Source organism: Panthera uncia (assembly GCF_023721935.1).
Source record: "Panthera uncia isolate 11264 chromosome D3 unlocalized genomic scaffold, Puncia_PCG_1.0 HiC_scaffold_8, whole genome shotgun sequence".
Taxonomy (NCBI): Eukaryota; Metazoa; Chordata; class Mammalia; order Carnivora; family Felidae; genus Panthera; species Panthera uncia.
In genome coordinates this window covers 24460890-24488225 of record NW_026057586.1, presented here as the reverse complement: position 1 = coordinate 24488225, position 27336 = coordinate 24460890, and the positions used below count along the sequence as shown (strand labels likewise).

The 27336-nt window shown below is 47.4% G+C and overlaps 1 protein-coding gene across 1 annotated transcript in view; it reads right to left on the bottom strand.

Moving 5' to 3' along the window:
- The window catches only part of MYO5B (myosin VB), a 341711-nt gene that overhangs the window by 101918 nt on the left and 212457 nt on the right, over positions 1–27336 (bottom strand). The window contains exons 10-14 of the mRNA XM_049620078.1: positions 24451–24716; positions 13929–14010; positions 13324–13464; positions 6151–6273; positions 5298–5381 (exon numbers count right to left, since the gene is read on the bottom strand). Coding sequence (XP_049476035.1) covers positions 5298–5381; positions 6151–6273; positions 13324–13464; positions 13929–14010; positions 24451–24716 — 696 coding nt within the window. The remainder of the gene's footprint in view (positions 1–5297; positions 5382–6150; positions 6274–13323; positions 13465–13928; positions 14011–24450; positions 24717–27336) is intronic.

Below are 27336 nucleotides of genomic sequence, written 5' to 3'. Positions count from 1 at the left end.
GATGATGATACTGTTTTATTGACTAAGAAGTTCTCTCTTACATAGTAACCTGTTTTTTTTTTTTCTCAATATTGGTGGCAGGTTTTTTGTTTTGTTTTTTTTTAACTACCAACACCAAATGATCTTAAATAGGAAGCACTCCAAATACCCTTAAAAGTGTTTAAAAATTCAGGGGTGCCCGAGTGGCTCAGTCGGTTAAACATCTGACTCTTGGTTTTGGCTCAGGAGAGCCTGCTTAGGATTCTCTCTCTCTAGCCCTTGCTGTCCCTCCCCTGCTTGGGCACTGTAGGGCGCTCTCAAATAAACAAACCTTAAAAAACTGATTTTTTTAATTCAGAGGACCTGAATGGGCAATTTTCCAAAGATAACACAAATGGCAAATGGATACACGAAAAGATGCTCAACATCACCAATCATCAGGGAAATGCACGTCAAAACCACAATGAGATAGCTCCTTACACCTGTGAGAATGGCTGAACTAAAAAATACCCAAGAAATAACAAGTGTTGGTGGGAATGCAAACTGCTGCAGCCACTGTGGAAAACAGTATGGTGGTTCCTCAAAAAATTACTACATGATGTAGTAATTCCACTACTGGGTATTTACTCACAGAAAATGAACACACAAGTTCAAAAACTAATTTTTTTTAAAAAATTTTGAGACAGAGTATAAGCAACGAAGGGGGAGGAGAGAGAGAGGGAGAGAGGGAGGGAGGGAGGGAGGAAGAGAGAGAATGAATCCCATGCAAGCTCTGCACTATCAGTGCAGAGCCCGATGTAGGACTTGAACTCACAAACCATGAGATCAAGACCTGAGCCAAAAGCAGGAGTCAGCACACACAAGCAGGGGAGGGGCAGAAAGAGAGGGAAACCCAGAATCCGAAGCAGGCTCCAGGCTCTGAGCTGTCAGCACAAGAGCCCAACGTGAGGCTTGAACCCACAAACTGTGAGCTATGACCTGAGCCAAAGTCAGACGCTTGACTGAGCCACCCAGAAATCTTAAACATATGCTCCTTTTGAGGTTTTTTTTTCCCCCCCAGATAAAATACTGTTTTTTATCATCAACACTGGGAGGCAGAAATCTCCATCTTTACTACCTGAAACAAATCAGTCTCTTAATGACTTAAAGTCATGTTTTAAAGAAGCACTTCCTAAGTCTCTATTTATAGCTCTCCAATAGCTGAGAAAGCAATTAGCTACATTATAACCTCTTAGTATAACTGGCTTTACTAATTACATTCTCATTAACACTGTTTTATTTCGTTGCTCTTGGTGGGAGTTCTTCAAGCATCCCTTTGGCTGGTAGGGTACGTGGGAGTCTTGCAGCCATTACTGCTTAATTATTCGCAATGATTTCTTAATTTCTTATCAGGGGTGCCACACCAAAGAAAAAAGCTAATAGGAGGGGTGCCTGGGTGGGTCAGTTGGTTAAGCGTCCGACTTCGGCTCAGATTATGATCTCATGGTTTGTGAGTTTGAGCCCGGTGTCGGGCTCTGTGCTGACAGCTCAGAGCCTCAAGCCTGCTTTGGATTCTGTGTCTCCCTCTCTCTGCCCTTCCCCCACTTGCACTCTGTCAGTCTCTCGAAAATAAACATTAAAAAAAAAAAAAAAAAGAAAAAAGCTAATAGATCTCCCATAAAATAAAAATACTTCAAATAAAACTATGAGTTTACATATAAGATTCGAGACTTATCTGTGCTTAGGGAGAAGAAAACCAACCCCAAAACTGGGCATTAACTCCATGCCATAGGGCTTTGGGTCCTTCCAGGTAGTTTTCTCTTTGTAATACGGAGTTGGAAACATAAACCTTCTAGGACTGCTATAAAAACAAACTTTTAAAGATGACAGAGGCTCAATGAACAATGAGTTTCAAAAATGCTACCACGACAGGTGCTGCCAGACATGTCCATCTGTCCAAAGGATTCAAAGCACAGTTGGAGCCACTCTTTGATTTGTAGCTGTGGTCTGTGTCGGGCCCATCTGTAGGTTTACAGTGACCTAATTTCAGTCTTTGCCTTCTACTTTCTGGGATGTCTGGAATGGGCTCAGGGTGGAGAGTTCTTAGTCCTCCTCCTGCCAGGGTCTGGGAGGACAGGAAGCCCCTCTTAATCTCTGAATGCTGCTGGCCACCATCATGGCACCTGTGAGGGTGTGCTGGGATGCAGCTGGGGGTTGGCAACAAGGTCACTGGTTCTTTAGAAAGATTAGTCGGTCAAGAGGAAAGCTGGAGTGCAGTAGGTGGGTAGGGAAAAGGACGACCATAATCTTCTGAGAGTAGATCATGGACCTATCCTACATGCCCAATCTAGGACTATCTATAACTGTGACATGCATACTCTTTGAACCACTGACCTCACTTCTAAAAACTTACCTGACTGATGCAATTGCACAAAGAAAAGATGTATGCAAAGGGAATTCATTGTAGATTATCTGAATTATCAAAATACCAACTATTAAAAAAATGATACACTCATGTGGAAAGACAGCAAAGATATAAGTGAAAAACTAAAGAACTATATATAATGGGATTCATTTCAATCTTACAAAGATGTACCAACATGCTTGTCTATGCAGAATGGTAACTGATGAAAAGGTGGGTCAAGGAATGGCAGAGAATGATTTATGCTACTTGAATTTATGAGTCTATATCTCATTTCTAATAAAAACCCAGTACCCCCAAACTAACATGACACTCCTATTCAGTAAAGACCTAACACGGCACACTTAAGACTGCTATCCCTGGGAGGGCCTCCTTGTAAGGTTGACCCTTGGCTGGGAACTTGATTTTGGGAGGGTTTTCACCAATCCCTGGTAAGAATGGTTCACTGGGTCCAAGAGGTTCATGCAAACAATACAGTGTATGTTGAACTCCTGCCTTCCTTTTGGGAGTCTTGAAATTTCGGTACATGCCAGGCAAAGGGTGCCTCCGTAACGGACTCCCGATAAAAAACTCTTAACACCTCTGCTCAGACCAGCTGCCCTAGTCTATACTTCACATCACAACTCGCTGCTGTGGAATGAAGCACATTCTGTGCACTGGAAAAGGACTCCTATCACCTTGGGCCCGGTTTTCCCTCGACTTCACCCCATGTACCTTGCCCTTTGCTGATGTGCTATGTATCCTTCTGATCTAATAAGTCAGAGCCTGAGGTATAACTGCTGAGTTCTGTGAGTGTTACCAGCAAATAGTTGAATCTGGGGGTGGTCTTGGGGACCCCAACAAACTTCTTTTTCCATACCACAAATCCCTGTCTTTTTCACTAGACTGTAAGATCCACGAGCTTAACTACATGTATTCGTTACCACTCCCCACCCACCCTTCACTTGTGCTCCTACCTGGAAGGAGAAACTTCTAACAAAACAGTGAAGTTTCTCAGCTTCTGACGTCACTGTGTCACTAACAGGTGGTCACAGGGCTGCAAGCGTTGAAGCACGATGAAGCAACGTGCTCCAAGAGCTCACGCCTTGGTAGCTCCCTGTGCTTTTCTCCCTGTGGCCTGTGCCTCCTCTGTCCCCACCTCCCTTTCACAGAATAGAACAAGCCCTATTACCGACCACGGACTACAGAGCTGCAGACTTGGCAAGCTGAGAGGTTGATCTTGTGTTGAATTCCAGAGTGATACACACATTTACCCAAATTTCCCTCAGTAACTAATGGTGCAGATATCCAGAGAGGACACTGAGCCGGGGTCTGCCCCGAGCCACCCACATGCTGGTACGAAGCCAAAACTTCCCTAGAGCCCTTGCTTGGGGTCATGTGATGTAATGGGCTTTACTTGTCCTTCTGTCCTTGGGTCCATTCTGGTTGGTGTACTTTCTCCATTCCAGCATCTCCCCCTATTGCCATTTGTCTGAAGCTTATCACAAAAAGCCATTAATCTGCAATGTCTAGTGTTATCAGGCCCCCGCAGGGAGTGCAGTATCACGAGGTCTGGGAGAAAGCCTCCCAAATCCTGGCGAGTCTGTTTCTAGGTTTTCTCTGAAGGGCTGCAGCCACCAACAGCACGTGCATCAGTACGCTGGCCTTCTGGAATGGCAGTGCCCCCGCCTCTCGTGGCTGCAGGGCCCTCTCCCTGCATCTCCTTGCTGTGCAGCTCCTGGGTGGTTATCTGCCACTCATAGCCCACTAGGATATAAGCACCTACAACAAGGTAGAATCTGTCTTATCCACCTTTGTATGATGCGAGCTGTGTAGGGGGCAGTGCCTCACAAGGTTGGTGCTTAATATTTGCTTAGGTGACTCGGTGCCTTGTAACCTCTGCCTGTGGAATGGACACAGTAATTTGCTGTCTTTTTGTTGTGCTCACAATAAATTAAATAGATAAGAGACAGTTAACGTTCCCTCAAATTCTACCTTCGATTCCATTTATTTATATTAATTTTTTAAAAATTTTCTTTATTTTTGAGAAAGAGAGACAGAGTGCAACTGGAGGAGGGGCCGAGAGAGCTAGACACAGAATCCCAAGCAGGCTCCAGGCTCTGAGCTGCCAACACAGAGCCCAACACGGGGCTTGAACTCACGAACTGTGAGATCATGATCTGAGCCGAAGTCAGATGCTTAACCCACTGGGCCACCCAAGCGCCCCCTTTCTATTACATCTAAGTGTTTGCTTATAGGAAGATTCTGTAGGTGCTAAGCAGAAATTAGATGCATGAATACCAGGATCTTAGAGGATTTATTTTTTTTTATTTTTTTATTTTTTAACATTTATTTATTTTTGAGACAGAGACAGAGCATGAACAGGGGAGGGTCAGAGAGAGAGGGAGACACAGAATCTGAAACAGGCTCCAGGCTCTGAGCAGTCAGCACAGAGCCCGACGCGGGGTTTGAACCCACAGACAGTGAGATCGTGACCTGAGCCGAAGTTGGACGCTTAACCGACTGAGCCACCCAGGCGCCCCAAGGATCTTAGAGGATTTAAATCATTTTATACTGGCAGGTAGGACATGATGACAAGAGACATAATAAACTCCAGTGACATTTTCATGGATACACTCACTGCTGTACCCTCTCCTGATGGTCCCCTCTGGTACCCCCGCCCCTCACAATGTCCCTCCATTAGCTGGGATCTTTCCCAGTTGCCAACCCTACCCCCCCCCCCCCCACCCCCCATCCTTCACCACCTCCTTTCTTCCCTCCATCACGCCATCCTCAAGTGTTTTCAGATGGAAATAACCTACCAGCCCCTTCGCCTTCCCCCTGCCTATCACCATTCCAGAGCAGGGCCCCCAACCACCACACGCAGCCCTGGCCATGGATGGTCCTGCCCTAGCTCCCCATCTCTGACGCCCTTTACCTTGCTGGCCTTCAGGATGTTGATCTGCTCTTCATACACCGTGTCTCTGTTTTTCTCCAGAAAACCATCTGAAAGGTACTCCACCTGGGGCCCCAGAGGGAAACAGAAACAGAAGTCAAGCGCTTCAGCCTGACCTGGAGCCTTCTGCAGCTGCTTGAGCACTTAAATCCTTTCGGCTCATCTATACTTGTTTTCTGACCAGTTGTGAGTAACTGGGGAACCCACAGATGTTGCCTTTTAAAATGCAAACCCAAGACGTGATCAGGAATTACACAGAGCAAATTGAGTATTCATTTTGTGGAAAAACATTGTTTCAAAAAAGGAGTTCCCATAAGATGGCCCAAGGCATCTTATGGTGCTGAAAAGGCCACTAAATTAGAATCTGCATTTTAACGAGACCCCAGATGATTTATGTGCAGATTAAAATTTGGGAAGCACGGGCTCGCACAAACAGAACTCCATGTAGCAGAATTCTGTGCACACCAGTTCCTCGGAAAGGAGTTGCCCAAAGAAGGGCACCACTCTATTCTTGCATCCTTCTCCTCTGTCCAGGGGAGATTCATGACTATCTTACGGCTCCTGCATTCCCAGGGAAGAGACCCTCAGTAAATAATGGTTAAGCATATGATTGGGTAGCTAGAGCCTCCCTCCACCGCCTGGGGCTCTGCCGTGTGGTGACACTTTGATGGATCACAGAGGGGTGTGGGAAAGGAAAGAAAGGGTACAAGAGGACCCTACCTAAGAAAGGTTTAGGCCACTTCAATCGAAACCACTCCCTGTGAGCCCTGAGCCCACGCAAGGGGAGCCCACGCAGGGGGAGCCCACAGAGCACAGAGCCCACAAAGACACTCACCTTATCAGCAAAGTGGACCACAATGAAGGCTGTGTTGGACATGCGGGGTTTCTGGAAGTGCTGGCTGCCAGAGTGCCGGTCATAGAGCTTCTGTGCCCAGTTCTGGTCAGTTCCTTTAGGGACCTGCAAAAACATAGAAGAGGGCAGAGTGCTGTGTGAAAAGGAAGAAGCAAGCAGAGAGCCATGCCATAGGGAGATGGGAGTCCACCAGTAAGTTGACCTCACAGGGGCTGGATTCAGCTCTCAGACCTGGACCCTAACTGGACAAGGAAAACAAGATTCGGCCACGAACACTTTGGATCCCGTATGCCATGCTTTCCACACGCCATGTGGGCAGGCTCCAGTAGTGTCCGTAGGAGTGCACCGAGCCTCAAAGAGCCTGCTGGTTGGTAGCCACTGAAGGGGTTAGGAGAGCATGAGCATGGAGCCCAAGGTCACAAGAGCAGAGCTGGGACAAATGTGACCCTGTGTCTTCCCTGCCATTGGGCCCGTGACTTCAGTGTCATGAATGTGCCACGGCTACCGCTAGCACCACGTCCCTGCTCACTCAGCCCAATGCCAAGAGCAGGAGAGCCCCCCTCTATGCTCATCTAAACACCACTGTCCAGGCTCCACTCAAGTCTGTCCTCGTCTCTGAAGCCCATCCTGGCCACTCTTGATCTCACTTTGGAATCCCTCATGATTAAGCACTTACACATACACTAATCCAGTTCGCCGTTGGTTTTTGTACATTGCCTTGTCGCTGCGAAGTGCAAGCTTATTAGGCTCAAGGAGTATGCCTCACTGTTTTTTCACCTGCCCCTCAAAGAACTGAGGATTCTTTGGGTTCCGGGTGGGCGCCTGGGTGGCTCAGTTGGTTAAGCATCTGACTTCAGCTCAGGTCATGATCTCATGGTTCGTGATCTCAAGCCCCACTTCAGGTAAAACACAAGCCCCGCTTCTCTTTCTTCCCCTCACTCACTTGCACCCTCCCTCAAAAAAACAAAAGGAATTGGGTTCTGGGCACACACCAGGTATTAAGTACCTAGCGAATGAGCTACATAGTACTCTCTGCCATCCTCAAATTTACATGTTTCACTACATTAAGCATTCTGAAGGGCATTAAGCATACATTAAGCATTCTTTATCTTTAGAGCTGGCTTCAAAAAACCAAAAAGCATCTTGCTTTGTGGAAGACAGAACACAGTCACTGTAACCACTGTCCAAATTGTCCAGGATGATGGTAACTCTACCAGTTACCTGTACCTACTCTCCTCTGTCATCCTTGAAGACCACTGCACACGCCCTTTCCCCAGCCCTGGGTCACAACTGGACCCGCCATTCATTAGTTTACACTGTACATGTGGATGAGGCAGGGCTGAAGGTGACCCTTACACCAGCCATTTAAAAAGGGATTTGTTTAGTAAACTAACAATCTGCGGCATAAAAAAAATGCTTACACGCTTAAGAACACATTTCTCAGAGAGTAAGTAAACAGATTTTTCTCATTTTCAATTTAACGTAACTATTATTGAGTACCCACTGCTAAGTGCCGTAGGTAATTCAAAAAAAGAAAACTTTCTTGACAGAGGCTATTAATTGTGTTAAGCAGACAAAATACATCCGATTCAGCACTTTCATGTATACGATTTTACATTTGTCTTCAAGTATTCTGTGTTTAGAAACAGCAGGTACAGGGGAGGAGAAGGGTGAGCTAGTCAGGGCTGTTGGAGGTCAGGACAGGAATACAGCGGACTGGACAGTGACAGAACCGGGGTAGACAGAACAGGAAGGGCAGGACTGCGAAGAGAAGACTCACCTAGGTCAACGCATTTGCCAGCATCAAAATCATCTTGTCTTGACAATGAAATTGGACTTCTGTTAGTAAATGCCATAATCCTATGTATTCCCTCACTCAGACTGGCGTGAGTCAACGAACAAAGCAGGAAAACAGTATTATACATTTCCTGACAAGGGTCTTCTTTCTTGACCACCACCAGCAAGGAACAGGGCCAGCAGGAATTCACAACAATTAATACTAATAGCGAATGCCCATAGCACTTCCAATCTGTCAGTTTTCTATACATTTTAGAAGCATCAACTCATTTAATCCTCACAAGAATCCTATCAGCTAGGCACTATGTTTATACAATTTTACAGATGAAGAAACCGAGACAGAAAGGTTAGGGAACTTGCCCAAGTTCACACAGTTGGGAAGCAGCAGGGCTGGGGTTCAAACCAGGACAGGCTGGCTCCGGACCACGTCCTCCCTGCTACCGTGCTTTCCTGTCCGACAACAGCTTTAAAGGCAGCCACCAAGACAGGGTTAGGGGGAAGGCACTTATCTCCAAAAAAGATTCAAAATGAACATAGGAGAAAGAGAGCAAATCTTGTATTTTGATAAAATCTGGGCTGGGCGATCAGTAGCTCTGAAATATGCTGAATCACATCCTTTACAAGCTTCATGCAAGTGGCCTTACTCTCTCCTCAAAATAACGTGAAGAGGGCACTGGACCAGGAGCCTGTCATCGATTGATTGTTGTGGGAGTTGTGGCACAACTCTGAACATACTGCCAACCAGGGAATTGTATATTTTGAGCAGATAGTGTGGTATGTTAATTACACTCAATAAAGCTGGTAAAAACGCATTAATACTTGATTTTACTGTTATTGAAATTATAAAAGTTTAAAGAAATAGGGAAGAGGGAAGAGCGGGAGACCTTGGGCTCCACGGCACCTCTTCCCCAGCAGGCTGGGCTGTAACCCTGGAGCCCAGGAGCTCACTGCACTCTCTCTCAGACTCCTTCCTCCCCTCCTGGCTGCCGCCCCCAATGCCCATTCCAGGACTTGACTTTTCCACCTTCATGAGACCCTCACCTGCCATGGGGTCTGGAGAAGTCAGACCATTTCAAGTTCTTCTGACGTGACGTTCCATTTGCCCAGCAGAGCTCCCGTCCCCCACAATCCAACTTCTCTGCTTAAACAGTCCTTTGGGTGATGCTTCTTACAACACTTTCTCAGTCACCTCCTCCTCAGTTTTTCCATCTCAGTCACCACAGTGACAACTTGTGGTGCATGCCTGACCCCTCAAGAGATGTGTGAAGGGCAGGGAGTCAGCTGGTTACATAGGTTCGTGGGGCTTGTTGGGCAGATGAACGGACAGACGCAGGAAGGCCTCCCTTCTCAAGGTTTCAACCTGTTCACAAACATGTTGGACAAGGAGACCTCCAGGGCAACTTAAGCAACTACGAACCTTTAACCCTAATACTAAGTAAGCTCTTGTGAGAGCAGGCTGGACCCAGGTGAGGAAGCAGAGACCTTCAGCATGCTTTCCCTCCACTGCCTCAGCAGTGAGTTACTGGAAGGTTCGCAGTCCGCCGTCCACCCTCAGGCAGCTCTTCCAAGAGCGGGTCCCTAAAACAAAAGAATCCTACCCACTCAGGGCAGAGCCTGCCTCTTGCCTCAGCATGGCCCTGAGGGTCCCTAACACTGACTGTCCAAACAGAGTGTCTGTAGTGTCACTTGTAAGAACTGCTTCCAGGGGTTATCATTTCCAGAAAGTTCCTACCGATGCCAAGTTTCAGTTAGGAAGAAACACATGCTGACCTCTCCTATCCCCTCAGCCCTAACTAGTTGGTTCCACCAAGAGGGAGGGAACAATGACTGAGGTTCTGCCAAGAGGGAGGGCAGGGAATGCTCAGTCTGAATGTGGCTTATGTCGTGCAGCCCTCAAGCCCCACAGCAGCCTTGGAGAGCACTGGGAATGGCAGGGTTTTGTTAAAAGCAGCCTGGAAATAACCATTTCCCATCAGCAAACACCCTGTGTCCTGACCCCTTGGTTACTGAGGAGCGGCTGTAGTCTGTGGCTTGGTCTGGGGCTGATTATGAATCCACGGCTGCAGGAAGGCTTTTTCCACCTGAAGGAAGCCTGGGTGCTTCACTGTGCTCTCCATGAGCCCCCTGTGCAGCCATGGGCACCCCTCACAGGCTCTGGGGAGAGCCCCCCGTGTGCTGCTCCTGCAGATCTGTGGCTACCCCATCTCCATATTTCTAATTTAGATCCCAGCTCACTGGCTCTGCCTGATGCAGTGTCTCTTCTCCAGGAAACCTGATTTTCCCAGCGGCTGCTTTTATACCACGAGTCCAATCCTTCATTTGGCTTTGTGTCCTTTCATATGGGGGTCATAGAACCCAATTCCTCACGGTGCAATCTCACTATTCTTTCTCATTCTGTACAGCGTGAGTGACAGCGGAGGGAAGGAACATGTCTGGGACAGTCCCACAGGACAGTCCCGAGGGACGCCAAGTCACCTGGTCTTGGCCAACTCCAAGGGGACATCCTACCCCGCCCAGGCTCAGAGCCAGCAGCACTTCCGAAAGGTGCAGCAGGCCTATTTCGTAAAGGTAGGTTCATTGTGGTAGGATTTCCCTACAGGAAAACATGCCCTTTTTAAGGGTCTGGTTCCAGGAGTTCTGACAAAGGTGACACCTGTCGGTAAAAAAGCTACCTACTACCAGCAGCTACATCAGATTGCGCTGAATCGCTCTCAACTCCCAGAGCAATTAAATCTGGGAGGAAAAGATTTCCACACTGGGGTTTTTGCATGACTCTTTAATTTGGTGTTCATCTGGCCTGCCTTGCTCTGCCCACGCCCTCAGCAGCCAGTGAGGTTCCAAAATGTCCCAAGGGCAGCGTCACCCCCTCAACACCAGCTTGACTGGCTGGAAATCCAGGTTTTCCTCAGACACACCCCTCCACAAAGCCTCGGCGACAAGGAAGCTATGAGACCTAAGAGAATGGCATGCTTTCTATGCCAATAACCCATTCCCTTGATTCTGTTTAGCCGTCACTCTGCTGCCCTTGGGTTGTGGTCTAGGCCTCCTCCAGCCTGCTCTGGAACTGCCCTGCCCGGCCCCCACCCCCACACACTCAGGCCCAGCCCCTCAGAACACAAGCCTGTCCCCCTTTTCATCCTTTCTGGCCAGCAGGGAGAACCCTTCCTCCTCTCCCAAGACCTGACATACGGCAGGTGCATAATGCATTCTAGGTGTCTGACAGAATATAGGGGCAGGAATCAGAGGCGGATGCAATCTTAAACCGAAATCACCTAATTTTATAAATCTGACCTGGAGAGAAGGCTCCACAGAACATTAAGGCAGAGATCATCCACACAGAGTCAGATTTTCCATTAGCTTCTCAGAAGTCAAACGGATTCCAACACGGATATTCCAAAGTGCAGGGATTTGGGGAGGTTACCTTCCCAATTGTCTAATGTGGTTTGCAGCTCAGGCCCCCTGCGACCACTCTGGTAACCACCTGCTCCCCAGCCCGCACTTCTCTGGCTTCCCCTTACCCCCTGGACAGCAGTCTGAGGTCCCTGCACCTGTGTTCCTGCCACTCTCACCGGACATTCCCAAGACATGTTCCCTTGGGCAGTGGCACCTCTCAGATCCCCAAACCAGAAGCCAAAACAAACCTGCAAGGGGCTCCCATTTTGCCTGCTAAAGGTAGGACAAATCACTGAAAATCAGATGCAGCTGCTTGATTCACAGAATCCATCATCCTGAAGCATTAAGCCTTTTTCTGAGAGGTGTGTGTACACAAGGAGGGAGAGACCGTGTGCCGGGGATATACGGTATCGTTAGCATTCCATCACAGAACTAGGTGAAGCCCCTGAAGTAAGCTACCTGTGCTTACTTTGCTTATTCAAAGATATACATCTTTGAATTCACGTGACTCCTCAGGGCCTCATATGGCCTTACCCTTCAGCACCGGGGAAGGGAGTGAAGGGCCGGAGACCTGGAGCCAGGGCCTGGGAAGCTAGACCGGCTGGACAACAAGGACATGGTGTTGCCGGTGGGGTGGGAGGAGGTGGTTACTGATAGGAGCACACAAGGAAGCGGAGGAGGGGAGCACGGTCCCAGTGTGTGTCAAAGGGAGCTGTTGGCCGTGGACACTGAACCCAGAAAGCACACTGGGCTTGGCACTGAGCTTGGAGCCTGCTTAAGATTCTCTCTCTCCCCTGCTTGCGTGCACTCTCTAAAATTAAAAAAAAAATAATAAGAGAATCTTTAAAACGAACATAAAGGGCCGCTGGGGTGGCTAAGCTGGTTGGGTATCCAGCTTCAGCTCAGGACATGATCTCGCAGTCTGTGAGTTTGAACCCCATGTAGGGTTCTGTGCTGACAGCTCAGAGCCTGGAGCCTGCTTTGGACTCTGTCTCCCTCTCTCTCTGCTCCTCCCCTTCTCACTCTCTCTCTCAAAATAAGAAAACATTAAAAAATTAAAAAGTAAAAATTAATAAAGATGCACAAACTGGATTTCAGCATATTTCACTCTGTCTTCTACTTTTCTGTTAACCATTCCTTTTCATCATCAAAGGCAATGAAACTGCAGGAGCACTTTTCTGGAAGGGAAACACCTCATCCTCCAAACCATCAAACTGCACCCAATCCTTCACAGGCAAGACACGTGAGACCAGAAAGTAAAATCAACTGGGTTTTTCCCTCGCAATACCAAGCGTCATGTGGTTTCCACCCCTTTTTGGTTAGTTTCCACTGTTGGAGGAATGGGGATACATTTACCCTCTTGTCAGCAAACTTCAAACCAGGCAAAGTTCTGAAGATCATCAGATCCAAACCTACTAAACTCACAGAGCAGGAAAACAAAGGCCAAAGAAGTTAGGTGACTAAAAAAAGTCAGATACCCCTGGCTCCACATTTCCAAGGTTGCTTGGTTCTCCCCATGCTAGCAACTCAGAACACTCCTGTCCTACGAAGTAGAATCCACAAAAAGCTAGATCAGGAAGAATCTATGGTCCCCATCTGCCACCAAGCATCAGGTGGTGGGCGGGCTCTTGACCCTCACTGTCCCTTCTCTGGGGATGCCTGTCTAGAGGTTGGGGTTTTCTCTCCGCACCTAGGCTATCTGCAGCACCAAATCCAGACCACGATTATATCGTGCCAGTCCATACCATCCAGTCTCTGCCAAAAGAGGTACACACTCACCAACACAGTTACCTTCTAGCATGTAGACCGGACACCAAGGTTTCTCTCAGCACACTAAAGGTGGGCTAATAGCAAAAAGAATTCCACTTTGAGGCCTCACATGCTCCCTTGTACCACACAGCTGTCCCCTGCATCTCCTCCGAGCCTGGAACTGAACTAATACAATGAGCACATCATCAGTTGTACCTTACACTCTTCATCCAACAGGTCCAAGATGCCCAGTTTAGCTTCTATGAGGTCAATACAAGGTTGGTTATCGTAAAAATCAATCAAGGTCCAAGGTATCTGCTCCTTCATGTATTCTTCTTGCTCTAGTTTGAACACGTGCTAGGAGAAGAAGTGAAAAGGTCAAAGTTAGTGAACTACAGGCACATCCTGATGTCCATCTCCCCTCAAGTTCAACCATGTGAGTTTAGAGTCCCAGACATGGCTACAGAAAAGGAAAGCTCAGTTAGGTGATCCCCATTCCCCTGGGAACCCTTCTCTAGAATATTCTAGTAATCAACCGGCTTGCAATTCAGCAAATACCCTAGAAGCCCAGGGTCAGGGGGTGTAGGCGGCAAAACCAAGGGAAGGATCATTTACCCTCTCAACCCCACTGCCCCATTCAGATATCCTCCCAAGCGACATGAAGCGCCTCCGCAAAGTTGGAGCAGCATCAAGAAACCAAGAGAAGGTTGGGGCAGAGCTAGAGCCGGATGACCCCAGGTGGAGGAGAAGTGCCCCAGGCCATTGCTCCCAGGGAGAGAGGTGTCCCCACCTGGACACCCTGGGTCAGGAGCTGAGCCTACCGAGTTGAACTGCTGCTGTAGCTTCTCATTCGCATAGTTGATACAGAACTGTTCAAAGCTGTTCACCTCAAATGTCTCAAACCTGCAGAATTAAGACAGAGGAGAACAGAGACACATTCCTCTTACAGAAGCAATCACTAGGACTTCCAACAAGGCCACCCTCATCTCTTCTCTCCCGCCGATCCAGTCCCACCCTTAACTCCAGCACAGAAGTCCCTTGAGCCTGGGAGGGGGCACTCCACCCAAAGGGTTGCTTTGTTCCAAAACACACAAAGGCCCCTCATAGGCTGGCAGTGTTCCCCTCACCCCACACAAGTCAATCACGATTTACACGAATCCCTTATTATAGGACGTTTTGCCTCTTCTTCCAACTTTTAGCTGCTATCAATGCTGTGACAAATATCGTATATACATCTTTGAATTCATGATTCTTTTGGTAGGATGACATCATCCTAGACGAATCACGTCAGAATATGGTTTCTTAAAAGGTAGAAGAAAATTGACTTCCAGAAAGCTGGAACCAATTTTTGTTATCCCCCCACATCCACCCAATGGGTGAAAGCATCTTCTTGTCCTAATACTGGTTAAGGATGTTTTGTTTCTCTGATTCATTTTCATGGAGTTTGAGTTTACAAACAATTGAGAAATGACAGGCAGATGTGCATCTCATTGAACCTGCAGGAGGGCGGAGAAAAACTGATCTGGGGGAAGTAAGCTGGTGGTGACCAAGTAATGAAAAGGATCAAAAGACACTATGGGAGGTAAACACGAGGGGGCCACAAGTGACCAATGGGGCATGCAGCCGAGATTCACCTGCACAGCTGAATGGATGCAGTAAAGCTCACCAAGCCAGATGGGGCGAGCGAGATCAGCAGCTTTAGCTGCAAACAAGCAGGGCCGTCATGCCCACTGGGCAAGGTCACTGGGCCGAGGCAGTGGAGAAGCAGAAACGTAGGCAGAAGAGGGGCCTTTTTTCATTCACACCACTGGCTGAATGAGCACCTACTGAGCACTTGGCCCCAACAGCTTCATAAGTTCTCATTCACTCAGCACCGGCAACTACCAAGAGCTAGGGTTTATTACGCCAAATAATACAAGCTGGAGAGATTAAATAATGTGCTCCAAGTCAGGGTCCGTATGTGCAAGAGCCAGTATTTGAACCCAGGGAGTGAGGTCTGAGGCCACATTCTTAGAGAAAAGTTTCATTAAGAAAGAGAGAGGGGCGTCTGTGTGGCTCAGGTCATGATCTTGCAGTTCATCGTGAGTTTGAGTGCTGCATTGGGCTCACTGCTGTCAGCGTGGAGCCACGGCTTTGAATCCTCTGTCCCCTCCACACCCCCCCCCACCCTCCCCTGCTCACTCTCTCAAAAAACCAAATACTTAAAAAAAAAAAAAAAAAAAAAAAAAAGAGATCAGGGAAGGGCAGTGGACTTGGGAATATCAATGAGGAACCCTGGGTGGGAGAGGGCACAGGCTTCAGCCTCCCCCATAACCTTAAATCTGTACTCCCTCATTCTTCAGTATGGACAACTTTCTTGATCTTAAATAAAATTATGCCAGTCCTCTCAAATAGACTGTACTCCCTAATGACCACTCCCAAATAGAAATGTCAGAGCTGCTTCTGGTGAGGGTGGTGCCTGCTGTTATTAGAGAAGTAGCATGCAATACGGAATAAATGCATCAGACACCCAACAGGGCCATGTCAGTGTCCAGGCTTCTCCTACTTCTTGCACCCACCTTCCCCGCCAAGGTTTAAGATGTGGAGAAGTAAAAAGTCATTTTTTTTTAATTTTGTTTTGAGAGAGAGAGTACACAAGCATAGGGGAGCAGCAGCGAGAGAGAGGGAGAGGGAGAGGGAGAGAGAGAGAGAGAGAGAGAGGGAGAGAGAGAGAGGGAGAGAGAGGGAAGGAGGGAGGGAATCCCAAGCAGTCTCTGTGCTGTCAGTGCAAAGCCGGACATGGTGCTCGAACTGATGAACTGTGAGATCATGAACTGAGCTGAAATCAAGAGTCAGACACTCAACCCACTCAGCCACCGAGGCACCCCAAAAAGTCATTTTGAGATCAAAGGAATCAACTGTTTGGAGACAACCACATTAAAAAGCAGCCCTTGGTCATGCCCACATAGGAAAAATAATTGTAAGCTAATAAAACAAGATCAAAGATGCTGAGTCCAGGCAGAAGCTGCACTCCAGGCCGTGGCGGGCAGGGGGGGGCACTGAGTCTGCCAGTTGTCATGCTGCATTGGGGCCCTCTCGGTCCACATGATCTTATACATGGAGTTCTGTCATTTAGAACCTCATTCTCTGCTCCCCCCCCCAAACCCAAGACAGGTTGCTGACACTGGCAAACCCCCCAAGGAAACTTAATAAAACCTAGGAAGATAAAAAAGCCACCCTAGCAAATGGCCAGATAATAGCAATTGGGTGTACTTGGAGGGCTTGTACTGAGCCCCACAGATAAAGGATTTCAATATGTGCCACTTGTCATTTTTTAAAGGTTTATGTTGGTAGCGCTCCACTAAGAATATTCTCATTAATTTAAGATGGCCTAAAATTAGCTCCTAATTTCCCTATTTTAAGATGTTATCTAGTAACAATTCCTCTGCCGTCTAGTGTAATTACTGTAATGCCTGCTGAAGGGCCAGAGATGAATGAGGGGTGTAGGTAGCTTGGAAAATGTTTAAGATAACTGACCTCAGAAAGCCACAGTCAGGGAGATAGGGCAGCTTCTCTGCAATAGAATTATCTCGGTAGTAATTCTTCCCATCAACAGAGATGATTTTTTAAAATAAACACAATGGATCAATTCATAGCTCACAATATTAAACTGTCACAAAGAAATTTATATACTAGACTGAACTGGATTCCTCCTGTAAAATCAATGTTGAGAACACTTAGACTAGAATCCTTGGGTGGGAGGAAGGTCAAAACACAGACAACGACTTGATGCAGAGATCCAAGATCTGTATTCGTGGTGGTACAACCGTTGCCCCCTCCTTCACTTTCCTATCCCCAAAGCATAGACAAGGATAGAATTTCCTTCTCCTTTTGCTCCAAGTTCAGGGTGTGGGAAGGGTCACAAATGTCTCTCAAAAGAAGGTAGTGTCTGTCTGAAAGTGAAACTGCAATAAAAAGAAGTCAACCAGTCCCTCTGAGTTAATTATCAACCTCCACAAACCTCTCACTCCAGGGCAGAGGCAACGTAAAGCTTCGAAGACTGGGAAATAGTTCTTCCCCCGGAGAATGGCTCAAAGGAACTAAATTCCTTACCTCAGTCTCATCTCTTCTACCAAGACCACACTCTACCCTTCTAGCGAAGGCCGAATGACAAGATAGGAGTTATACGTTGGATATGGAGGGGGTCTTCCAAGGAATGATTATTAAAAGCCAGACAAGTCCCGTCAAGGTCTCTTTCCCTCCTGAAGCCCAAGAAACCTCCCAAAGGCACCCCGGGGTCTGTTAGCGAGGCCAGCCCTTCTCATCTCTTAACTAAAGAATCTTGGGAGGCTGGCTGCACCTGCGAATGGCAGGACTTGAACTCTGCCCATGTGCTTTGCTGTGACTAGATGCCCCCATGCAGAACCTGACCTTCAGGGAGAGCACAGTCCTAGTCACTGTTCACATCCCGAGGCCAAGAACAGTTACTCTTCTGAAGGACCTATGTCTTTTTTAGTTTGCATTGTGCTCCAATTCCCTGCCTCCTCTCTGTGCCGGGAACCGTGGTGTGGGACCAAAAAATTCCCACCAGATGGGAATCCTCTCCCAGGCCATCAGTCAACTGTCTCCAGAACTGTACAGGCTGCAAGCAGGAGCAAGCCGTGGTTCCTACCCAAAAGAGCTATCAGGAAGACCACAGGAACCCAGTGTATGAAGCCTCCCAAGGAACAGAGATTTCATGTGCCATAACTTTAATGGAGGGTGAGGTCACAGAGGTGATGGCATGGACAGAGAGAACGGTCACTTTATCTGAGCCCCAAGAGTATGTATAGGTGTCTGGCTCCAGGCGAACCTCCAAGAGCTAGGTCAGAGAAATTCTGCGAGATTGAGATTGACTTTAGTGCGATCTGAGTTATAAGGCTCTCCTGGGAGACTCAGAGATTCCAGCGCAAACCCAATGGCTTCAGGGGTCTGCTAGGCCTGAGAGTACTGTTTACCCTGAAAAGGACATGGCCAGCGGTCTTCTGGGCTGCCCAAGTCTGGTCCACTGTTCACAGGCTGGAAGGAAAATGCCCCTGACTTTCCCTCCTCCATTCTCTGTGAAACCTTTTCATACAGGTCAGAGAAGAGCTGGGTAGTCTTCACTGAGTAACTAAATTGAGATTATAAAAATCGAGTCTATTTTGAAGAGACCAAGAAAACAAAATTCCCATTAAAATGAAGGCAAACGGTGGGCAGAAGAAATTTCCTTACAATAGATCATTAAAGGCAACCTACTGATAGGAAATATTTGCAAATCACATTTCTGATAAGGGGTGAATATGCAGACTATACCAAGACTCTTACAGTTCACCAAGCAGCAAGTAACTCAAAAAACACGCAAAGGACTTGAACATTTTCCCAAAGATACATGAATGGCCAAGAAGCCTATGAAAAATGATCAACATCACTAATAACTACAGGAATGCAAATCAAAACCACAGTGAGAGATTACCTCATACCTATTAGGATAGTTCTGAGCAAAACCACAATAACACGTGTTGTCAAGGATGCAGAGAAACTGGAACCCATGTGCTCTACTGATAGAGATGCAAACTGCTGCAGCCACTATGGAAAACAATCTGGAGGTTCCTCAAAAAATTAAAAGAATTGTCATGTGATCCAGCAATCTGACTTCTGGCTATATGTCCAAAAGAATTAAAAGAAGAGCTATTTGCACACCCCTGTTTGCTGCAGCATTGTTCATAATAGCCCAGAGCTCAAAGAAACCCAAAGATCCATCAGCAGAAGAAGGGGTAAGTAAAATGTGGTCTGTACACACAATGGAGCATTATTCAGCTTCCAAGAAGGAAATTCTGTCACAGCCTGCAGCATGGATGAGCCTTGAGGACATTACACTAAGTAACTTAAGCCGGTCACAAAAAGACAAATGTTAGAAAGAGCTCTGAGTTCTGTTGCGCAACAACATGAATATACTTAATTGATAGCGCTGAACCATATACTTAAAAATGGTTACAAATGTAAGTTTTATGTTAGGTACTTTTCCAGCTGTAATTTAAAAAAATTATTTTTAAAAACGTATCATTAAAAAGGACTAACTAGACCTGAGTGCTAACTTAAAGTTAGGAAACACGGCAACAAACACAGGAAGTAATGTGAGGACTTTGAGAAGGATAGAAAATCCCCGCAAACCTCATTTCCTGCTTCCTGGGGCCTACCCACTCCCATCTCCTCTGCTCCTCAGCATTAAGCATTCATCTATACACTCTGCCTTGCTCCCCAAGTCTCCTAGGCCAACTGTCCTCTCGTCAAGAAGGAGCAGGCCACAGCCAAAGCCCCTGCCACCTTGGCATTTGGAAGGCTCAAGTCCAAGACGAATAAATGCATTTTCCCCAAATTGAAGCCATCTATTTCTTTTTGCCTCAGAGGAGAGGAATGAAGGATTACAATTACAATTATTCAAACCTGTAGAGGCAAACGCTGGTTAATGTAACATGAAAAGGAAACCCCTGGCCTGGGAAGAAACACCCGCGGGCAGCTTCACAGATCCTCAGTTAAAGGAAAGAGCTGGTCTCAGGGTGGCTAAATTGCCTGCTCTGCACTTTTTGGAGCTGAGGTGGGGGAGCAGGTCGTGGGGAAGCCATCCCTCTGCCAGGGCACTGCTTGTCGTGTCGGGAAACGTTCAGGAGAGTCTGAGAGACTCACCTCTGACTGGGGGGCTCACAATAACTGTGGTGGAAGCAGCTGAGGCCCATGCCATTTATTTCGGGGTTCACAGCCTTTTCTACAGTCCGAACTACCAGTTGGAACACCACGATGAGGGGAGATGCCCCTGTGTGACGCTGGCTAAGTCCACTGTTTCCTTATACACAAAGGAGTGTCCACTCTGGCTGCTGATTCTATAGTAACACTTTAAACGTTTACAGAAATTTCTGGAGTGGCTCACCCACACCACAGAACTCTTTTCAGGTGTTCTTACAATGAGCTTGACTGGGGAGTCAACCTTAAATAGCAGCCACAGTCCACCTGGGGACAGTTATCCCACTAATTGCAAATTAATGTCTACTAGTTGGGGAGGCAAAGGCAATTCCACTCTCATTTGCTAGCTTTGGCGCATTTGTAACCTGATTTAGGAGGAGCTAATTCCCGGGTTGCTTGGGTGGCTCAGTTAAGTATCCCACTTCAGCTCAGGTCATGATCTCACAGTTCGTGAGTTCCAGCCCTGTGTGGGGCTGTGTGCTGACAGCTCAGAGCCTGGAGCCTGCTTCGGATTCTGTGTCTCCCTCTCTCTCTCTGCCCCTCCCCCCACTCACTGTGCCTCTCATGCTCTCTCTCAAAAATAAACATTAAAAATAAAGGAGATAATTCCTTTCTTCTTATTGAATGGGGTTTAATCCTTCCCATTCTTTCTAGCTTCCACCTGCCACCCTGCTGGCCCACAGATGACAAGCAATACAACAATCCAAGACTTGAGGTCATCCCAAGGGCATCTTCTAGGGCTGAGAAACAATGAGACCATGGTTTCAGAGATGGTCCCTCTCTTCAGTGTTTGGTAGTGAGGGATTCGGGTAGAAAACTCAGTGTTGGCGTTTTCTGATGCCATGGAGGATGAAAAGCTCCTTAGGATCACATCCCATAGTTACGTTATAAATAAACCCTCAGGACTGGAATAGGTTTGGAATGGGGGGTGGTTGGAGGAGACAACAAGCAGTGGAATGTCCAGTGACACACCTACTTTCAGAAGACAGAAAAATGGCCACGTTGGAAAAAGAAAAAAAAAAAAAAAAAGAAAGAAAGAAAGAAAAAAAAGATCCAGTGCCTTTCTGGAAGGTGTCTGAAGTTCCAAAGGAAAGGAGACAGACACCACAGACTTACACCAAACGTTGTCATTTTGTTTCCCGGATGAAGAAATGTCGTCACTGACCTGATGGATCAGAAACAGGACCTCCAAGGTCCAAGTGACCTGCTTTCCTGTGGTGGTTTTTGGTTTTGACCTCCTAAGAGTTCTTTAGATACCCATTGGCCAGAAAAGAGCCTTGGCCGGTGTCAATTTCTACAGTAATTTCTCGGCAGACTACAACTGCTGAGGTGCATGCTTATTTACATTCGGGGAATGTCTCTAAGTGCTTTCTTGGCAACAAATGGCCCAGATAGATATAGCCAGCCTGTTAAGTCTGAACCTACCCCATGTCTCAGTTGCCATCTTGAACTCTACCTATATAGGACATGAACACAGTACTACGCTGAGCATATGGAGGAATATGGCATTCTGTCTCTGCAAGAGCAGAGTGAACGGCTTTGCAAATAGGACCACTTTGTGGCAGAGTCTGCAAAAGGAAATTAGCTCCTGAGAAAGAACAAGGATTTAAAAAAGAAAAGAGGGGCACCTGGGTGGCTTAGTCAGTTAAGCGTCCGATTTCAGCTCAGGATGAGTTCGAGCCCCACGTCAGGCTCTGTGCTGACAGCTCAGAGCCTGCTTCAGATTCTGTGTCTCCCTCTCTCTCTGCCCCTCCCCTGCTCATACTCTATCTCTGCCTCAAAAATAAAAAAATTTAAAAAATATAATAAAAAAAGAGAAAAGAAAACAGATTAGCATATCTGAAGGAAGCACAAAGGGTAGGAAACTTTCCCCACTGGGACCTTACTCTCACTGGAAGGCTGTCAGATGTTCCCAGAGGAACCCACGGTCACTCCAAGAGGGGGATGGCATTCCCAGGATTCTCACCCCACCACAGTCAAATCTACCTCTCCAACCACAAGCAAGCCTTCTCTGAAATCTATTTCTTCCCTTGGGGCAGTGACAGGACCTTAGAACAGACTCAATTACAAGAAGTAAATGGCAAATATAAGCACAAAATGCCAGCTTGAATGAGCCCAGCCAGCAGAATCTCTAGACCCAGCAGCATGACACCCCACCAATGAGCAAAGCCTTTCACTGTCACCGTGAATCCCAGGGAAGGGATGACCATCTATGTAAAAGCCACACACCGCTAAGATAGTAACCAAAACAGAGCTGAGTGCCAGTAGCACCAAAGTCACGATATTAAAACAAAAAAAGAAAGTTTTCTTTCTTTAGTTTTGAGAGGGGGTGACAGGCAGAGAGAGAGGGAGGCAGAGAATTCCAAGCAGGTTCCACACTGTCGGCGTGGAGCCCGACATGGGCCTTGAACTCATGAACTGTGAGACGGTGATCTGAGCTGAAAACCAAGAGTCGAACACTTAACCGACTGAGCCACCCAGGCACCCCCCTCGAGTCACAGTATTACATGCTATTCACAACATTGAGTCTACATGTTAGTCTTCCCAGATCAAAAACTCAGTAAAATTAGATTCCTGCCTAGGTTTAAGGGAATCAGGTCAAATGCTGCAGCCTGAGTTTCTCTGGGTCTTACCTTAAAAGGGAACACTAAAGGTCAGTTTTTCTGGGGGAAACCCAATTACCTGAAAATACTCACGACGGAGAGAGTAACAGAATTCCTGACAGCCAAGAGGTATGCTCCCAGGGTACAGAGACTGTCCTGTGCTCTCCACAGAGCAACTCGAGCAGCTGGAGCACAAAGCAGGCACTCAGCTGGCCAGGAGAAGGGGTGGCCTGCACAGGGGTGTTCAGCTAAAACCCTCAAGTGCCCTGGAGCAGACACATCCTCCTTCCGACTCTTGGGTGAAGCTCCACTGTTTACTCATTCTTTGAATGAGCTTTTTTCACGCTTTGCTTTTTCCTACTGCTAGTGCTCATGTTCCCAAAGGTGCCTCCCTACCTCCCATATTTTACTCCCTCCCTTTAAAAGACCCAGTTCAGGGGTGCCTGGGTGGCTCAGTCGGTTAGGCATCTGTCTTCAGCTCAGGTCATGATCTCTCCAGGAGTTCGAGCCCCGTGTCGGGGGCTCTGTGCTGACAGCTCAGAGCCTGGAGCCTGCTTCGGATACTGTGTCTCCCCTCTCTCTGCCCCTCCCCTGCTCATGCTCTGTCTCTGTCTCAAAATAAATAAAAACGTTTAAAAAATTTTTTAAAAGACCAGTTCAGACCTCACCTTTCACATTAAGCTTTCCCTAATGGTACCAATAAGTGTGCCTACTCCTGCCTTGAAACTCACCCAACACCAAGTGTCCAAACCCCCCAACGGACTCTGCTACAATTTCTTCTGTTGCCTCTTGTATTACATAACTCAGGCATGTGACTTAACTCTTCAGCAGGAGGCCTTTGTGATTCTAAAAAAATCAAGTTTCCTTCTTCCATTTCCTCTACACTATGCAACATGGTTTGATTTGAAAGCCAACAATGAACAAGGGCGACAGAGATGTAAATAGGACAGCCTGTCCTCACAGGGGCAAGTGGCCACTTCTAGGAGATTCTCCTTTACTACAGCCTCAACATAAGGCAAATCCCAGCTCATCAGCCGACTAAGCAGTTGCTTCCACCACAGCGTTCCTGTTCTTACAACTCTGCACTTCCGTGTGTCTCAATTTCTATTTTAAGATAGAAGTCATGACTTCTAGGATATAAAGATCCAGGAGGATTCAACCTATTATTAGCTTAAAGAGGGCAAGGCATTGATCATAAAAGATGTTCAAGGGAGGTTGCAAACCAGTACATATAATTTCAAACACCTCTAGAAGGATCTGGAAGGAACCTCAAAGAGACTATGGCTCAACTCTTCATTTTAAGCTATGGAAATAAAAGACCAGAAAGGGGCTGTGATCTGTAGAGAACCATCCAGTGAGCTGGTGACAGCTGTGAGTTACAATACTCATCTCCTGAGGCCTAGTCAAGTAGACTTTCCACTGTGCCATGCTGCCTTTCCCTGCAAAACACACAGTTATAAACAACAGTTTTTGCCATTAGGCTCGAAGTCTGAAAGGAAGAGAAATCTCAAGAATGACCACACGTGAGTCTTACAGTGCTGGACAAAATCATGGTAGTACAATAACCATCTAGACAGGTCATATAGGGAATGAGCTCAAAGGGTAGATTTGAATAAAACAGCTTAAGTTCGTAGTAGCTTCCAGTCCAATGTTGGGTGAGATACTTCCCTCTCTTGGCCTGTTTCTCAGTTGTGAAGAAAGGCGACTACATGGTTTCTCAATGGGAAAGCTACTGGGGTTCTGACAGGGTCTGTTCTTCCTTAAAACCATCCCTCCGTATTGCAGGACACCTAGCATCCCTGACCTGAGGCCACTAGGTGCCAGTAGAGACCCCAGTCACTGTGACAACCAAAAAAAATGCTTTCCTACATTTCACTCTCTCCTGGGTTGAGAATGCCAGGGGCTTGGGGAGCACGACAAGGCCCCCTGCCAACTCTGAAATGCCGGCAGGAAGACACTAACAACCATCAGGTAGAGTGTAGGAGGATGTGTGCAGGCCTACCCATAGATGTCCAGGACGCCAATGAAGGAGTGTTGCTTGAGAGGCGTGTGCAGGGCCTTGTTGATGTGCTCCACAATCCAGCCGAACAGCTGGGCATAGATGTGCTTGGCTAGGGCGTTGCGGGCATTGACCACCTGCTGCAGGGACATAGTCTTGACGTAGGTCTCTGAGGTGGTGACCAGCTTTCGATGGCATAGCCAGTGCTCCATCTGACTGTGCTCCACCCCTAGCAGTCGGCAGAAGCTGTTCAAGTGTTCATCCTGAGGCTGGAAGAGACACGGGAGACGGTTTCAGGAGGGGAATGGAGAGCAAACCCGCCACCACGCCCTCTCCCTTAGGACAGAATTAGCCCGCCCAGCACGGTGGGGCCATGTTTCTCCCAGGCACAGCACCGGCGGACTCACACGCTCTCATACGGATGAGCAGAGGGACAGGCGGAGCCCAGAAAATGTTGCTCAAACTCATTATTACACCAAATTATCAGGGCTGTAAAAAACAAAAGCTTTCTCAACTTTTCCTATGCCCTCCCCTCCACGGCCAGCCAGCTGCCTAGTGACAGGCAGGAGAGAATCTGGGAGCAAAGGGAGTAGAATGAGAATTGATAATTTAGGGACGGATAATCCAGTAAGGAGCCAGAAGACAGCAGTAACTGTACAAAGAAGTGCACACAGAATCACAGTGAACATTTAGTTTCCATCCACAGAGTCCCACCTGCAGTGCTGAACCCACAGCCCAAAAAGAAGCCCTCATGTGCAGGCACTACCCTTGACCAGCACCTGGTCTAACAGCTGCCTTAGCCTCAGTGACATTAAGCAACACATACTTGATGCTATCCTTTTTTTTTTTTTTATTACTATTTTTGAGAGGGAAAGATGGAGACGCAGAGAGAGAGAGAGAGGAAGACACAGGATCTGAAGCAGGCTCCAGGCTCTGAGCTGTCAGCACAGAGCCCGACGCGGGGCTCAAACCCACAAACTGTGAGATCACGACCTGAGCCGAAGTCGAACGCCCAACCGACTGAGCCACTCGGGGGCTCCGCTTGGTGTTTTACTCTTAAAGTACTTGCTGCCTCGGGGAAAAAAAAGCCAATCAAGGTGGAAAGCTAGGACAAGCGGCAAGAACACAGAACTGTGACCTGAGAAGAACAGCCCACTTGGAACATGGTTAAGCGGTACCACCACCCTTTTAGAGCTGGAGGAAAAACTAGGAATTCCTGGAGATGAAGTCCCTTTTCTACAGAGTGAGGCAGCGCATTTCCAGAGACTTGCCCAGGGTGCCTTCTACCCAGCGAACCCAGCTGCCTCTGATCTGGACACTCACTTACCCAAAGTCCCAATCAGAGCATTTGGCCTTCGGGTCCCTGATAAACACATCACCCACAGGTCTGGTCTTATTACACCCAGTAAGTCAGATACTCCTTGCTTTTCACAGAGGGCACCCCACGAAAAATCCTGTTCTTTGCTCTCTCACCTAAATCCTCTCCCTGGGAAAGCTGATAACCCAGCCAGGAGCCTGCTGGATTGCTTATTAACTCAGGCAGAAAGGGAATCCTTTAGAACATGATGTGCCACCTTCTATAATGACCTTACATTGCTCGTGGGACTCATTTTCTAATGAGGCTGCTTTGTAGGATTTAAATGAGACTTTATGTGTTCAGTGAAAATTAACGCAGATAACTGTACCATTTCCCCGGGCCATTTTTTTTTTTTTTTCCTCCTACAGATATTTAAAATCCATCTAGCCAAAACAAACCCGATTACAAATTAGAATGTCAGAGTAGGAACGAACTTCCACAAGTCAGTAAGGCCACCTTTTCTCCAAAACGCGGTCTGTGGAGCAATAGTTCCAAAGCACACTAATTGGCTTCACCTAACCAGAGGGACGGCACCAGGTGAGACACAGCTGGACTCCTTGGTTAACGTACCCTGAAAGCACCAAGAGACCTATTTTATGCAGCATTTCCTGAACTTAACTGACCAAAGAACCCTTATTTTCTTAAGAAATTGCCCAGGGCTAAGCTTTGGGGGAAAATTCCTTGGGCACCATCATTCTAACCCAATCCCCCTTATTTTTCAGGTGAAGAAAAATGAGGGGAACGGAAGCCTATCTGGCCGTGGCCCAGAGCTCCTGATCCAGCCAGCGGGGTGGGCACGCAGAGGCCCTGTCTTCTCACTCAGCAGGTGGGGCTGCTGCGGCCACCTCTCCAGGCCAACCCCATTTCTCTATGCAGCAGCCTATGCCTGCCTTCCTTCTCCCCCAGACAGAAAGCCACATGTAGCTGCATTAAATGCGTAGGGACCACTTGGCAAGCAACAGGTTCAGAGGTGGAAAGAGTCCAACCTCTTAATCTGACCTGCTTCCAAGAAATTCTTAATTGCTAGGCATAGCACTGCAGCTGGATTCCCTGACATGTACATGGCCTGCTGGCAGCAAACATGACTGCCCAAGGCCTGCTCGCTGGTTCCCTAGCCTCCCTGGCACCTCCCAGGTGAATGCAGTGGAGAAAGAACCACGAGTTCTGGAATGGTTTGATCACCGCCTCGGGACAGGTTCCCATCTGCTGCAGCGGGATGTGGCTTGCCCCTCTATTACCCCTTCTGACTGTTGATTAAAGGTGCTAAGTGAGACTGATTTAACATCATGCAATTACATTTAAGCTTAATTAAATGGTGCTAAATCCATTAAAAACAGCCAGCATCATAGGTAGATTAGGTTTTGTGGGCCCATATTGCCAAATTCAAAAAACAAATTGCCGCTGGTGTCCAAGTAATTGCATGCTGTTGCCTCTCCAGGGTAACTCTGGCCGTCATGGAACACATTTTTATGCTTTGATTAAAAACTACCGAGCAGAAGGCATACTGCGTACGGACAGACAGCCTTTCCAGG